This window comes from Chiloscyllium punctatum, chromosome 6 (assembly GCF_047496795.1).
Source record: "Chiloscyllium punctatum isolate Juve2018m chromosome 6, sChiPun1.3, whole genome shotgun sequence".
NCBI lineage: Eukaryota > Metazoa > Chordata > Chondrichthyes > Orectolobiformes > Hemiscylliidae > Chiloscyllium > Chiloscyllium punctatum.
Window position 1 is genome coordinate 50,822,174 of NC_092744.1, and position 15,310 is coordinate 50,837,483.

General features: G+C 37.9%; 1 protein-coding gene across 7 annotated transcripts in view; it reads right to left on the minus strand.

Annotated features, from left to right (window-relative positions):
* Positions 1-15,310, minus strand: part of plch1 (phospholipase C, eta 1) — a 155,918-nt gene that overhangs the window by 85,244 nt on the left and 55,364 nt on the right. For 6 of the 7 annotated variants that reach the window (XM_072572635.1, XM_072572632.1, XM_072572630.1 and 3 more), the window contains 3 exons: positions 2,544-2,690; positions 724-969; positions 177-304 (listed from right to left, as the gene is read on the minus strand). In XM_072572635.1, the coding sequence (XP_072428736.1) occupies positions 177-304; positions 724-969; positions 2,544-2,679 (510 nt within the window). In that variant the 5' untranslated portion in view covers positions 2,680-2,690. Of the gene's footprint in view, positions 1-176; positions 305-723; positions 970-2,543; positions 2,691-14,016; positions 14,065-15,310 lie in introns of those variants that run through there. The other variant, XM_072572633.1, reaches the window with a different exon arrangement.

Sequence of the window (15,310 nt, forward strand, 5' to 3'; positions counted from 1 at the left end):
ATTTTGAATCCTGTGAGAAAAATATGTTTTTGTAAACTCTCTAAACTGGTACAAATACCATATATTAACATCTTCATACAACAAGAAATAAATGTTTAATTTGAAAGGAACAAAGTAAAGGAATTGGAAAGCAAAGCATTTGGTCAGCATTAATCAGTTATGACCAGACTACTGACCTGGAACATCTGCCTGATTTTTCTGCGAGGTAGATTCACATTTAGTTTATGCATCAATTGATAGATTTCCTCAATGCACAGCAAGCCATCTCCATTCTTGTCAGCTTCTTCAAAGGTCTGCTTCATCCATTTGAAAAAGGTATTAAGGGCAAACAAAATACAGTACACAAAGACAGTGCATTAGCTAATGCTGAAAATTATTCCATATACATGTTTGTATGCCTTTTTGCTGTAAAATTAATAAGACCATTGAATTTGGATGTTTGCCTATTCTGTGCAACAATTAAAGGTATTACCTTAGCAATACAAAATGCTGGTGGTGAAATTTTCTGTGCGACAGTTAATATAGACTGTCATTATGACATAGATGCAGAGATGAAATGATTACAGAACCTGACTTACAACCTCAAAGCTTTGGATTCAAACTAACCATAGAAAATAGAGAAACTAAATTGTGGATTTAAGAACTAGGAAGATATAAAGCATTCCCTTAATTAGATTAAATAAAACTGCTTCATGGTATGTACTACACAAATACGTGAAGGATATTGGTCATGGATTCTCTGCCTTTTTGCAAGTGAATCTTCATCTATGATTCCAGCCATTAAATATTTTAATCCAGTTATCCAAGTGCGTGCATCCTCACTGTTGGAAGTTACCAAGTCCAATGCCACCATGTGATTGCCATGGTAAATGCTGAAGCAGCAGCTAGGATCAAAGCTCCCATCTGTATACCGATGAAAATTAGTCGACTGGGTCCCTTCTAGAACTTTACAAATGGAATCAATGGTAACTGGAGAAAGAATAAAAAGTTGTAAACCATTTTAATGCACAGACACTGGTTTTCAGAAAACAACTGCTAACTTATAGGAACATGGGGATCATTCTCAGGAAGGCAGACTGTAATGAGTGGGCTATCACAAGGACCTGGGGCCTCAATTGTTCAAAATGATAATTAATGGTTTGGGTACCAGGACAAATTCTAACATTTCTAAGTTTGTTGATGACACAAACTAAGTGTGCATGCAAGTTGTGAGGAGGATGCAAGGAGACATTATGCGTAATTGGATAGGCTAAATGAATGGGAAAGAACGTGGCAGATGGAACATACTGTGAATATGTATGAAGTTATCAACTTTGGTGGAAAAAGAGATGAAGAGTTTCTTAAATGGTGAGAGGTTGGGAAGGATTGATGACCATAGGGGCCTGCGTACTCTTGGTGATAAATCACTAAAAGCTAGCACACAAGTGCAATAAGTTGTAAAGAAGTCAAGATCTGCTGACTTTCATCGCAAGGAGATTTGAGCACAGGAATAAACATGCCTTTCCTCAATTGAATGTAGCCTCCACACCTGGAGCATCGTGTGTAGTTTTGATCTTTATCTAAGAAAGAATATAATTTCCATAGAAAGAGTGCAATGGGTGTTCACCAAACTAATCCCCAAGACAATGAGATTGCTTTAAGAGGGAAGATTGAGGAGCACGAGCCTGTATTATGTAGGGTTCTAACTCAGAAGCCATCTTATTTAAATTTAGAAAATTCTTATAGTGCATGACAAGAGAATGTAGACAGGACGTTTAATCTGACTAGTGAGTTTAAAACCAGGCAAGATAGTAGAAAAGTAAGGGAAAAGCCATTTAATACTGGGGAACTTGTTCAATCAGACGATTATGAATTTCTACCTCAGAGGGCTGTGGAAGCTCAATCATTGAGCATAAATTGATATTCTTTTCGATATAAACAGGGAAATGAGATAGCATGGGAAAATGAATGAACAGCCATGGTCTAAGTGAATAATGGAGCAGACTTGATGACTTGTACGACCTACTTGTGTTCCTATGCTCCATATATTAAAATTATATCCAATTTTTTAAAGCTCTTTTATATTTAAACATGGTTGTGGCTTTAAGATGGATTCATTTGCTTTAAATGCTGGGAATGAGAATATTAGTCTGCTGTTGTAAGGAAGAAAAGCATTAGCTTCTAACAAGTAGCAATTTAATGTTAATGACCAACTAAACCTGGGCTTTATTCAGACAGTACAGAAGTTATGGTCTTTCACAATACATCACTTTTCCTTGCTTTGCATTCTGTTGGTTTTAAAGTTCTTTCAAGAAACGTACTAATCTTTTTTAACAATTAAAGATTATGTTTGTTACAGATTTTTGCAAAGTAAGTTATTCAATTATCTGAACTTTTATTTGGTTGCTTTATGAATTTTGGTGCAAGGTTAGCAAATTGCTTGTCTATCGTAACAAACTAGAATCTGTTGCAAACATTCTAAGTGCGTAGCATTTAATTCTATATTTACTCAAGAGCTTTAATAAAAGTACTGTAATTGAAAAGCAGAAGCAAAATATTCTTACTTTTTGCCTTTTCGTTTTTCCTTGATGGACGCCATCTAATGCAAGTCCTATGTTCATCCAGGTAGTAAAGGCGAACCAAGCCTTTGCTTCCACTTTTTAGCTTGACCATTTGAGTCCCTGACTGCATTACACTCATGCATCTTTCCACTGGAAAAGAAATCATAAAGATCAACCATAGCCAATTAGTAAAAGTAAACAAAAGCAGGATTAGTGCAAAAAGAATTCTTATTAACGTTCTAGGTTATCTCGGAAACTACACAAATGAATCCTTTCAGCATTAAGTAAATAATTCCAAATACAAAAAAACTTCCAAGAGATTTTCTTTTGTGGAAGCAATTAAGATGGAATGAAAAGCTGCATGTAATAGCATTAAATATAGTTTGCATAAATTTCATAATGCTTATGAAAAAATGGCGCAAACACCCAAAGTTGGATTTAATTCAGTCCCTTCAAACATGAATGTATAAAATAAATTACATCAACTTTGCAGTGAAATGGAAAACTCGATGTACCCTTTGATATGAAAATAAAAAAGTCAGAAGCAAAGATTTTATTCATTGTTGCATTGAAGGGAGACAGGCACACAATAAAGGTCACTTTAATGTAAAGTTTGCATATTCCGGTGCACCCATAAAATCTCAGTACATTCCATATTGAAGATAAAGGAGCCAGAATACATATTGTACAATCACAAACAACTTACAATTTGCAATTAATTTTAGTTCATCAAAAGTAAAAATCAAATCTAATATTAGTGTCTGCTATGTTACATTTGGGAAATATCAAATTCCTGAATTCAAATTTCTGGAAAGAAATTTTTAAGTTGTACTTGCAATAATCAATTTTAATTACAGAAATACAATAATATCCAAAGAGCCTAAATGATTAAGTAAATATTAAAATCAATATTAGACACCCAATATTATATTTAAAAGTTATACAAAGACACTATCTTATTCTTTAATGTGCATTTGTAAGCAATCACGAAGAAGCTCTCAACAGTTGCAGTAGATATATTAAATTTTGCAAAGCATTGAATAAATCAATAGATTTTATTCTTAGCATTCCTAATCTACACGCTTCCATTACTAAACAGCTAACAAAAGTTAATGAATACTTTTCAAGCTTATCGCTGTGCCCAATAGAGCAATAATACCAACCTATTTGTTCCAATCTGAATTCCTGTGGGGCAGCAACACTACAGCCCACACTTAACATGCCCGATGCCAAAAGGAAAGACATTCTAGCAGGGAGTCCAGATTTTGCCTAAAATCAATCCATGTTAGCCATCCACTGCTTCTTCTGCCGTACAACAACTGATTTCCTTTATCAAATCAGATGCTGCACAGTCTCTGAACAGTATGACCCACTAATCCACTAGAGACCTATTCTGGCATTAATCTAATCATGAAATCTTGTTTTGTAATATACAGTAGCCTAAAGCTCCAACATATAAACATAAAGGTCTTACATGCTTGGAAATGTGTCTCTCTAATATATTGCTGTACCTCATGGATTTACAAACATTGTTCACCATCATGAGCCCAAGAAAGCAAACCCCCAAAACCCTAACAAGTCAATCTTTTTGCATTTATGTTTGATTTACTGTGTTTTGTAGTCTGAATTTTAGGTGTTTAGAAAGACCTTTTCTTAGCACAGATGCTTCTTTAGTTATAGAAACAAATAAAGACATGCTTCTATGTAAACTTTTTATGGTCACAGATTATTCCAAAATGCTTTGTAGTCGATGAAGTACTTTCTGAAGTGGGGTTACTGAGGCAGTGGAGAAAATATGATATTGGTTCAGAATATCAACATAATTTAGGAATGGTAGTTTGAAATACATACGAGTTAAAAGAATGATTGTGATCCAAGATCCCATTACATTGTAGCCATCTGGCCTATTATGACATGTTTTGAAATTAATAAAAATTACAGAAGCTGTTACATTACAGTAATAGATAACAAAGAACTGTAGGTGCTGGCTATCTAAAACCAAATAAGAAATTGAAGATGAAACTCAGCTGGTTTTGCAGCATTTGTGGGAAAAAGCAGACTTAACATTTCAAGTCCAGTGACTCAGAACTGTAGAGTCACAGAGATGTACAGCATGGAAACAGACACTTCAGTCCAACCTGTCCATGCCGACCAGATATCCCAACCCAATCTAGTCCCACCTGCCAGCACCCAGCCCATATCCCTCCAAACCTTTCCTATTCATATACCCATCCAAATGCTTCTTAGATGTTACAATTGTACCAGCCTCCACCACATCCTCTGGCAGCTCATTCCATACATGTACGACCCTCTGCGTGAAAAAGTTGGCCCTTATGTCTCTTTTATATCTTTCCCCTTTCATCCTAAACCTATGCCCTCTAGTTCTGGACTCCCCGATCCCAGGGAAAAGACTTGGTCTATTTATCCCATCCATGCCCCTCAATTTTGTAAACCTCTATAAGGTCACCCCTCAGCCTCCGACGCTCCAGGGAAAACAGCCTCAGCCTGTTCGGCCTCTCCCTATAGCTCAAATCCTCCAACCCTGGCAACATCCTTGTAAACCTTTCCTGAACCCTTTCAAGTTTCACAAGATCTTTCCGATAGGAAGGAGACCAGAATTGCACACAATATTCCAACAGTGGCCGAACCAATACCCTGTACTCAATACTCTGACCAATATGGACTTCAGTAAGGCGTTCGACAAGATTCCCCATGGGAGACTGATTAGCAAGGTTAGATCTCATGGAATACAGGGAGAACTAGCCATTTGGATACAGAATTGGTTCAAAGGTAGAAGACAGAGGGTGGTGGTGGAGGGTTGTTTTTCGGACTGGAGGCCTGTGACTAGTGGAGTGCCACGAGGATCGGTGCTAGGTCCTCTAAAAGTTTGTCAAAGAGGTACAGTCTTAAAAGAAGGTACAAAATTTTAAGGAAGCAAATATACAGCTTAGATCAAGAAGTCTGAAGACACAGTAAAGTGACAGAATAGGAAGGACACAAGAGTTGTGTTCAAGGAACGTAAATTTCCTGGAGTGTGTGAGGCTGTAGAAAAATGGGGGAGTGAAGTTTTAGAGAGATTTAAACATAAGGATTGGTATTTTAAATGAGGAGTTGCTGGACCAGAAGGACATGTAGGTCAGTGACCACAGGGGTGACAGGGAATTGGGACTTGAGGCGGTTTAGAATACAGAAAGCAAAGCTGTGGTTTAACTTCAGTTTATGGAGGATGTAACATTAAATGTTGACCAGCAGAAAGGCAACATCAAGACAGATGAAGGTTGCAGCCCATGTTCCCTCAAAGCTGTATAGTCACACAATTGCACAGAGAATTCATGCACACCACTTGGCTTGCAGACACATTAACTTCTGGTTAATTAGAGGAAATATAGGTTGCAGCAGCAGATTGCCTGAGGCACACGTGGCACTACAGAGGTGACAGTAGATAGTTTTGTAATAAAGGGAATGTAGGCTCAGAAGCTAGGCTCAGTATCCAATAAGGAATCCAAATTACTGATGCATCTTAAAACATTTAACAGAATCCTGAAGAATTTTATTTTTTGTGACTTAAGTCCCATACTAAATCAAATTTCAACTGCATTAGCCCATACTGTACTGCAAAAGGTATCAAATTCAGATCCAGAATGCATCCTATAATGTTATTCTCAATGGTATTTTGAGCATTAAAAAGTTATCTGCCTTAAGCATGATTTTTTTACGTTTCTAAATCATTTATTCCACAGCTAGATTACCCTGGTAATATAAATACAGCTAAGAAAAAAACAAGCCAATTTCATTTTTGAATAGAAAAATTAAATATTCTCCTGGTTTAACAAATTGTATTCCAAACTTAGAACAATGAGAGAAGACTTCTTCCAAGACGATGTGAAAAACTGTAAACATCATTTTACTATCCATAGGGTACAGAGAAATCTTTCTTCATTTGTCTAAAGTACAAACTATCATCTATCAGAGATTAACTTTAGCACTTAAACCCAAATATGATTGGAACAATAAACAAGACAAATGATTATTTAGTAGTATGGCAGCAATTAACCTAGGACATGAGATGATGAGAGAGAAATCTGGTAACACTCTAAACAGCTGAAACACTACATCAGTCTTTACTGTATTAAATATTTAAATTTTGAATGGTATTCTAGTTACTCAACTTGGCTTGATTATCAGGGAGCACAATATAAATTCACTTGTTTAGACACCTTAGACATCTTAGTGTGCATAGCTTCACTGTTAAAGGGAAAGTTGCAAATGTCAAATAGGAATAATCAACTCCTTCATTTTTTCAAACATCAAGGGTGGAATTGCATCGCCCTGGATTGACATGGGCATTGGCAAGAAGGTTGGAAATAAAGTGAGAATGAAAATAACAGCAAGAATGAATGATAGAGTGGGGCCCATAAAAAAACAAAAAGAGGGTAAACCACAAAGGGCATGGCAGAGGTACTAAATTAATACTTTGCTTCTGTATTTACTAAATTAGAAGATGGTGACAATGGGCCCGTTGAAAATGTGAGTGTTGCAAAATTATTCAGTGTAGTGATAGATAAAGAAGAGTTGCTAAAAACACTGGCAGCACTCCAGCTAAAGAAGTTGCCAGGACAGGATGGGATGCATTCTAGATTGCTGAGAGCAGTAAGGGAGCAAAATGTGGAGCAGTTGACATAAATTTTCCAGGTCTTCCTGAACACAGGATTAATCTTAGGGTTCTGGAGGATTGCAAATGTGATGCTGTTCTTTAAAAAGAGACAAAGGATAACCCATGAAACTACAGATCTTCAGCTTCACTGAGAGAGCTGATATTCTTTAGAGAAAAAAAGCTCATACTTGACAGTCAACATGGCTTTGTCAAGGGCAGATCATGTTAGACAAGTTTAATTGCATCTTTTGACAAGGTGACATGGGCAGTGAATAAGGGTACTGTTGAAGGTATTGTATATTTGGATTTTCAGCAAGTACTTGATACAGTACCATAGGTTCATTAGCAATTTAGAAATGTTTGGGATTGGTGGGTCCTCGGCAGGATGAATTAGAAGTTAAAAACAATGACTGCAGATGCTGGAAAACAGATTCTGGATTAGTGGTGCTGGAAGAGCACAGCAGTTCAGGCAGCATCCAAGGAGCTTCGAAATCGACGTTTCGGGCAAAAACCCTTCATCAGGAATAAAGGCAGTGAGTCTAAAGCATGGAGAGGTAAGCTAGAGGAGGGTGGGGGTGGGGAGAAAGTAGCATGGAGTACTATGGGTGAGTGGGGGAGGGGATGAAGGTGATAGATCAGGGAGGAGAGGGTGGAGTGGATAGATGGAAAAGGAGATAGGCAGGTAGGACAAGTCCGGACAAGTCATGGGAAGAACGCCTCATCTTCCGCCTCGGAACACTTCATCCCAGGGCATCAACGTGGACTTCAACAGTTTCCTCATTTCCCCTTCCCCCGCCTCATCCTAGTTTCAAACTTCCAGCTCAGCACTGTCCCCATGACTTGTCCGGACTTGTTCTACCTGCCTATCTCCTTTTCCACCTATCCACTCCACCCTCTCCTCCCTGACCTTTCACCTTCATCCCCTCCCCCACTCACCCATTGTACTCCATGCTACTTTCTCCCCACCCCCACCCTCCTCTAGCTTATCTCTCCACGCTTCTGAATTAGAAATTAGCTAAAAGATAGGAAACAGAGGGTAGGTACAGATGGGCATTCCTCGGATGAGAGATGAATTGAAAGTAGTACTCCCCAGGCATTGGTATTGGACCTTGCTTTATCTTATTTATATAAATGATTTGGAGATGGGTGATGATTCTAAATCAATAAATGATTCAAAATCTCCCCAAACTCACAGATGATACTAAGCTAGAGAGAATAGTGAATTGTGACATTGAGTGATTTAAGAGAGACAATGACAAATTTGGTCAAATGGGTAGACAACTGGCAGATGAATTTCAATGCAGAGAAATGTGAAGTTATGCTTTTTGGTAGAAGAAACATGGAGAGAGAATACAGATGGTAGTAATGAGGGAATACAAGGGAAGAGGGACCTCAGGGTTCAAGTGCATAATTCTCTGTAGATGGCCAGGCAAGTTCAATAGGTTTACAAATAGAGACATAACATAAGAGGTACAGTTAGTAAGTTTGCAGATGACACCAAAATTGGAGGGGTAGTGGACAGCAAAAAGGGTTACCTCAGATTACAACAGGATCTTGACCAGACGGGCCAATGGGCTGAGAAGTGGCAGATGGAGTTTAATTCAGATAAATGCAAGGTGCTGCATTTTGGGAAAGCAAATCTTAGCAGGACTTATACACATAATGGTAAGGTCCTAGGGAGTGTTGCTGAACAAAGAGACCTTGGAATGCAGGTTCATAGCTCCTTGAAAGTGGAGTCACAGGTAGATAGGATAGTGAAGAAGGCGTTTGGTATGCTTTCTTTTATTGGCCAGAGTATTGAGTACAGGAGTTGGGAGGTCATGTTGCGGCCGTACAAGACATTGGTTAGACCACTGTTGGAATATTGCATGCAATTCTGGTCTCCTTCTTATTGGAAAGATGTTGTGAAACTTGAAAGAGTTCAGAAAAGATCTACAAGGATGTTGGCAGGGTTGGAGGATTTGAGCTATAGGGAGAGGCTGAACAGGCTGGGGCTGTTTTCTCTGGAGCGTTGAAGGCTGAGGGGTGACCTTATAGAGGTTAACAAAATTATGAGGGGCATGGATACAGTAAATAGGCAAAGTCTTTTCCCTGGGGTCGGCGATAGATATAAAAGAGACCTACGTGGCATCTTTTTCACGCAGAGGGTGGTATGTGTATGGAATGAGCTGCCAGAGGAAGTGGTAGAGGCTGGTACAATTGCAACATTTAAGAGGCATTTGGATGGGTATATGGATAGGAAGGGTTTGGAGGGATATGGGCCAGATGCTGGCACGTGGGACTAGATTGGGTTGGGATATCTGGTCGACGTGGCCGGGTTGGACCGAAGGGTCTGTTTCCACGCTGTACATCTCTATGACCCTATGACTCTATATAGTATAATATCAAGGAAATGATGCTGCACCTCTACAAATCATTGGTCAGACCACATTTGGAGTATTGTGTTCAGTTGTGGGCACCTTTTATTTCATTTAAAGAAGGATATTAAAGCCATGGAGGGAGTGCAAACAAAATACCAGGAATGAAGGATTTTAGATACAAGGAAAGATTAGAGAAATTGCAGTTCTCCTTGGAGCAGAGAAGATTAAGAGATGACCTGATTGAGGTGTTCAAATTTATGAATAACTTTGACAGGGTAAAGAAGGATATTCTGCTTCCACTAGTTAATATGTCAGTAACTGGGAGCACAATTTCAAGACTATCCACAAGAGAGCTAGGAGTGAGATGAGGAGAATCTTCTTTATTCAGAGAGTTGTTAGGATTTGGAATACATTGCCTCAGAGTGGTGGAGGGGGATTCAAAAGAAAACTGAATTTCTATTTGAAATGATGAATTTAGTGGGCTACAGTGATAGGGCTGGAAAATGGAACTAGCTGGGTAGCTGTTTCCAAACAATGTAGGTAGCCCAAAAATGCCATCAGGGAGGGAATTCCAAGATTTTAAGTCAGAAGAGTTGACAGCAAAGAAATGGAGATATATTTCCAAGTCAGGATGGCAAGTGGTTTGGAGGAGAACTTTCAGATTGTGATGTTCTCATTAATTGGCTGATGATGTCCTTCTAGATGGCAGTATTCATGGGTTTGAAAGGTGCTAAGATGCTTTGGTAAATTCCTGCAGTGAATTGTGTCAATCTTACACACTCCTGCTACTGTCGTGTACAGCATGGATGTTTGTGGATCCAGGGCCAATTGAGTGGGCTGCTTTGTCCAGGATAGTGACAAGTTTCATGATTTTGTTGGAGCTGTACTCATCCAAACAAGTGGGGGTATTCCATCGCAGTCCTGACTTGTGTCTTGTAGATGGTGGCATATTTGGAGAATCAAGAGGTAAGTTACTTGTTGCAGTATTCCTAGCCTCGGAAGTGATCTTGCAACCACTGTATTTATATAGAAACTCCAGTTCAGTTTCTTGTCAATGTTAAACCTCACAATTTTGATAGTGAGAGATTCAGTAATGATAATGCCATTGAATGTCATGGGGAAACTGTTAGATTTTCTGTTACTGGAAATGGTCGCTATCGGATATTTGTTACTTGCCACTTTTCAGCCTGGATATTATCCAGGTCTTGTTGCATTTGGACACAGGCTGTTTCAGTATCTGCGGAGTCTTATGTGGTGCAAAGCATTGTGCAATCATCATCAAACATCTCCACTTCTGACCTTATGATAGAGCGAACATCATTGATAAAGCAGTTGAAGATGATAGGCCTAGGACAGTATCCTGAGGAACCTCTGCATGGATGGCCTGGAGCAGAGATGACTGACCTTCACCAATCACAACCATTTTCCTATTTGCTAGATATGACTCCAACTAACAGACAGTTTGCCATAATACCACTTTACTCCAGTTTTGCTGAGGTTCCTTGATACAACAGACAGTCAAAGGCGGCTTTGATGTCAAGGCCTATTACTATCGCCTCAACTCTAGAATTCAGCACTTTTGTCTGCGCTCGAACCAAACTTAATAAGATCAGGAGCTCAAGTGCCCTGACTGAACCCAAACTGGGTGTCACTGAGCAGGTTATTGCTGAGCAGGTGCTGCTTGTTCTTGACACCTTCCATCACTTTACCGATGATCAAGAGTAAAGTATTGGGATGGTAATTGGCTGGGTTGCATTGTCATGCTTTTAATGTACTGCACATAACATACCTGGGCAATTTTCCACATGGTACTGGTCATAACAGTGGACTGCTCCATCTTTCACTCAAGTTTATGGACCTCTGACAAACCTGCCAGTTGCTCCTGCCCTTGTCTGCGCATTTTCACAAAGCAATTATAAGCCAAGACAATGAAATCATCCGGGGCTGAGCAGGTGCCTGGTCTCTAGCAGTGCTCTGAGTGTCAGAAATCTGGGCCATTTCTTCCCAGACCAGGTAGAGAGGGACTGAAAAATGAGAGTGGTGATGATGTACAAGCAAGAGAGGTGGTGAGATATTTCAAGTGAGTTAGAAGCGTAGTTTGGGAGGACAAGGTGGATGAGAGCTGTTGAGTGGACAGTGATAGTTGCAGTCCATGTGCCTTGGTGAAAGGCATGTGCAGTGCACATTTAGATTGAGTAGTGTCACTGTGAGTGTGCGGTAACAGAGAGAAGACGATGACACATAACCTTACAGAGTGCAAAAGATCATTCACCATTTCTTTATACTGCTGTTAGTTAAGTGTTACCTGCAACACAGCAGTAACTCAGGCTGCTATCCTAATTCCAAATGGCTATATCTAGTGGTGTGGTTTCCTTTGGCAATCTTTAGATAAAGCACTACCCTCTTCTTCCCCAATCTATCCACCAGCACCTCCCAGTCCACGTCAGCAAAGTGGAGTGCCAGCTTCTCTTTCTGCACCATGTCCTTCATGACGACAGTCAGTTATCACATTGTGAAGGCCAGTTTTTGACTTGCAGCATCTGAAATGGTGTCCAGCTGGGATTTCAGAATGCCACCATTGGCATGTATAGCAAAAGGTCCCAGCAAGTCAGCATTCTGCCTCTCCTGCTGCACAATCTAATGAAATGGGCTCCACAGAGCTCAAATCCATAATTGATGATGTAATGAACAGAATTACTGCCAGCCATGGTAGACCAGGCACCATGAATCTCACTTGACAAAACACGTTCACCCAAAATGAGAAAATTCAGCCCCAGGTATATTACAATCAATTAATGGATGAAGATGGAAACTGGCACTCTAGCTCAACAAGTATCCTTAACGTTAATGATTCCAAGAAGCTGCAGATCACATTTTTATGTTTAGTTTAGACAGGAGATATAAAATAAATTACCAGCCTATGCTTTTGTTTCCAAAACATTTCAGTATTACACATGTACTTCAAATGGAAGAGATTAGATTGTTATAGGATTCCCTACTTACTATCTAATTTCTATCAGAAACTACTAAAGAGCGCACAAAATGATAACTACATCAATAGTGCATAATTAAATACATTAATTATAAATACATGCACAACAAGTCCACAATACATACTACACACAAAAGACAATCAAGTTTCATTGTACTCTTTGGACTGCAGGAAAGTATTTCAATAAACTGGGATACATTTAATGCCCCTATCTCAAGATCATAGAATATATTATTGATTAAACCTGACAAACATGCATCGGGCTACAACACTAACCACTCAGATGTCACATCAAATTCACTTTACAAATACTTCACACTAAAGCCGCAAACAAGGTTCTATTTTCCCACACAGTATGCACATTTACTCATAAAAGCCCATGTTCAGCTACATATTCTATAGTATGTTTTTGCCCTAAAAATATTTCTATCAAAAATATGGCCTGTGGAGTTATTTTCATCCTGCAATTCACTAGCATTTGAATAGTAGCAATCAACCAAATTTGTCGACTCTCAGAGGTACAGCATTGGAGATTTAAACCCTTTTCACTGTACAGCTTGCAGATAATATATTGACAGCTGTCAAGTAGAACTCTAGTCAAATAAAACCCTAACTCAGCAGACAGTCCACCTATAGAAAGATATTATTTGGTAACTAGAACTAGGTTTGTTGCAGCAAAATTACTCTCATATATAAAATCATTCCATAATTGTTACCAATATATTAAGTACCATTTAACAGAAAGTTCTTTGTCAAAAAAGTACAAAATATAATCTAATCCATAAAAATTAAACGAAACACAATTTGAAAAGTAAAGCCCTATGCAAATATTGCCAGGGAATGACAATTCTAACTGAGGTTTTATTTTGTGATATACTTACACTTTATGAATTAAACACACTTTAGTATAATACAATTAATTTTTTAAAAGCTGCATTATTTTAAAAAAACACTAAATAATTTCAATCATCAGAACAGGATTACTGTCATTTCTTTAAATAATTACCTAGTCTCCTCTCATTCAAAATTAAAAGCCTATCGAACATTACATATTACAAAGTATAAATTAACCAAAATTACGTGGAAGTCAAACATACCCTGTAATATTTAACGATTTGCATTGTAATAGAAATCACAAAAATGTGAAAACAAATCATTTAAATAAATAAAAGATTGAATTTTGGGAGGGAATTTAATTAACAGAATTGACGTACTTACCTCTAGAAATAACACATTTATCGGTAACTTAACATTTTGTGAAAACAGCTCAATTGTTGAAGGTATCTGAATACTGACCACTCACAATCAAATCAAATTTTATATTAAACATGTTAAGGTGATGCTTTTGAAATATTTTGATTTTACAATCTTAAGTGATTTACTATTTAGCATCCTCACTGGTAGTCCTTTATGAATGTAATTAGGTCAGTTTACAAAATTATCCCCACGTGTTGTGGAACCAGCACTTACCTTTATTAGGACTGAGATTCTTATAAAAATCCAGGTCTGCCATGAGTAATATATTTCTTACACGTAACTGGATTAGTCATTAGATTTCCTTAATAATTTCATTACAGCCTCCCGATCACAAATCTCAGTGCTGTAAGTTTTATTAATAGACTTCATGCTGTGTATCATTCCGTGCAAAGACTCTAATAAGAGTTTAGAGTCACGATTATGCCATTCACAGAAGAATTTGGAGTGCTGAAATACCCAACGTAAATTCCACAGAATTATACTTGAAGACAACTTCCCAATAAGCAAAAAGCTCAAAACAAAAAAAAAGGAAAATAATATCATCAGTCAGTGGCTGTTTCTAGTTGCTGCTTCTGGAAGGATGCAGTGGGTGCGACTACAGAGAGAAACATCTATATATGCTTGATGTCAAAATGGGGTCCCAATGATCCACAATGCAAATGCATTGCAGGATACTGCAGGTATATGCTTGGGTGAACAGTTTGATTAAAATTTTGTTATCATTAATTTTGCAATTTAAAGTGAACTCAAAAGGACATTATGCAAATAATATCACATGCAGATGTGCAGTTCCATTAACCTTCGAATTTGCTAAACAAATGCCTACCATAACTTCAATAATATTAACAATATAATAATAATAATAATAATAATAATAATAATAGTTGCGTTCTTCACATCTCATTTTATCCAATATGCAGTCTGGATCCTAAAAGGGTCTTAAATGTTGAAGGGGCTACATTTCCTACAAAAAAGATCAATCAAACAAGCTGTCAAATCTGAAATTAGTACTTATATGATGGAATATATTTCCAGCTTTTCTTTAAGTAAATCTTAATTTATTAAATCATTCCTGGTATCCTTTCACATTATTCGAATAAATTGGCAAAGGTGCAAATATCTGACAGTGCCATTGTCATCAGTTGATTGAAAGAAGCTGATCTGGCACAACTTAGAAAGCCAAATCAGAACTAAAAATGTTAACTTTATGGAATAATGGAATTGAGCAGTATGGAATTTTAAAGACATAAAAAAACAGAAAATGGGTGCAATTAAATTTAAAGTGTCCATCAGCTGAAGCCCAATTAATTTCCTGTGTTACTGGGATCACGCAAAAATAAATGACCAGAGATGGAATAAAATGTTCTTATCTTGTACAGAATCCTAATATCTATTACATGTATAAAATTGTACATTTTCTATTTTCTCACTCGGGCAGGTATCAGAAATAACATCAATGTTCAGCAGGCTAGGGCTTCACCTGTATTGATCTGATGCTTCACCTGTA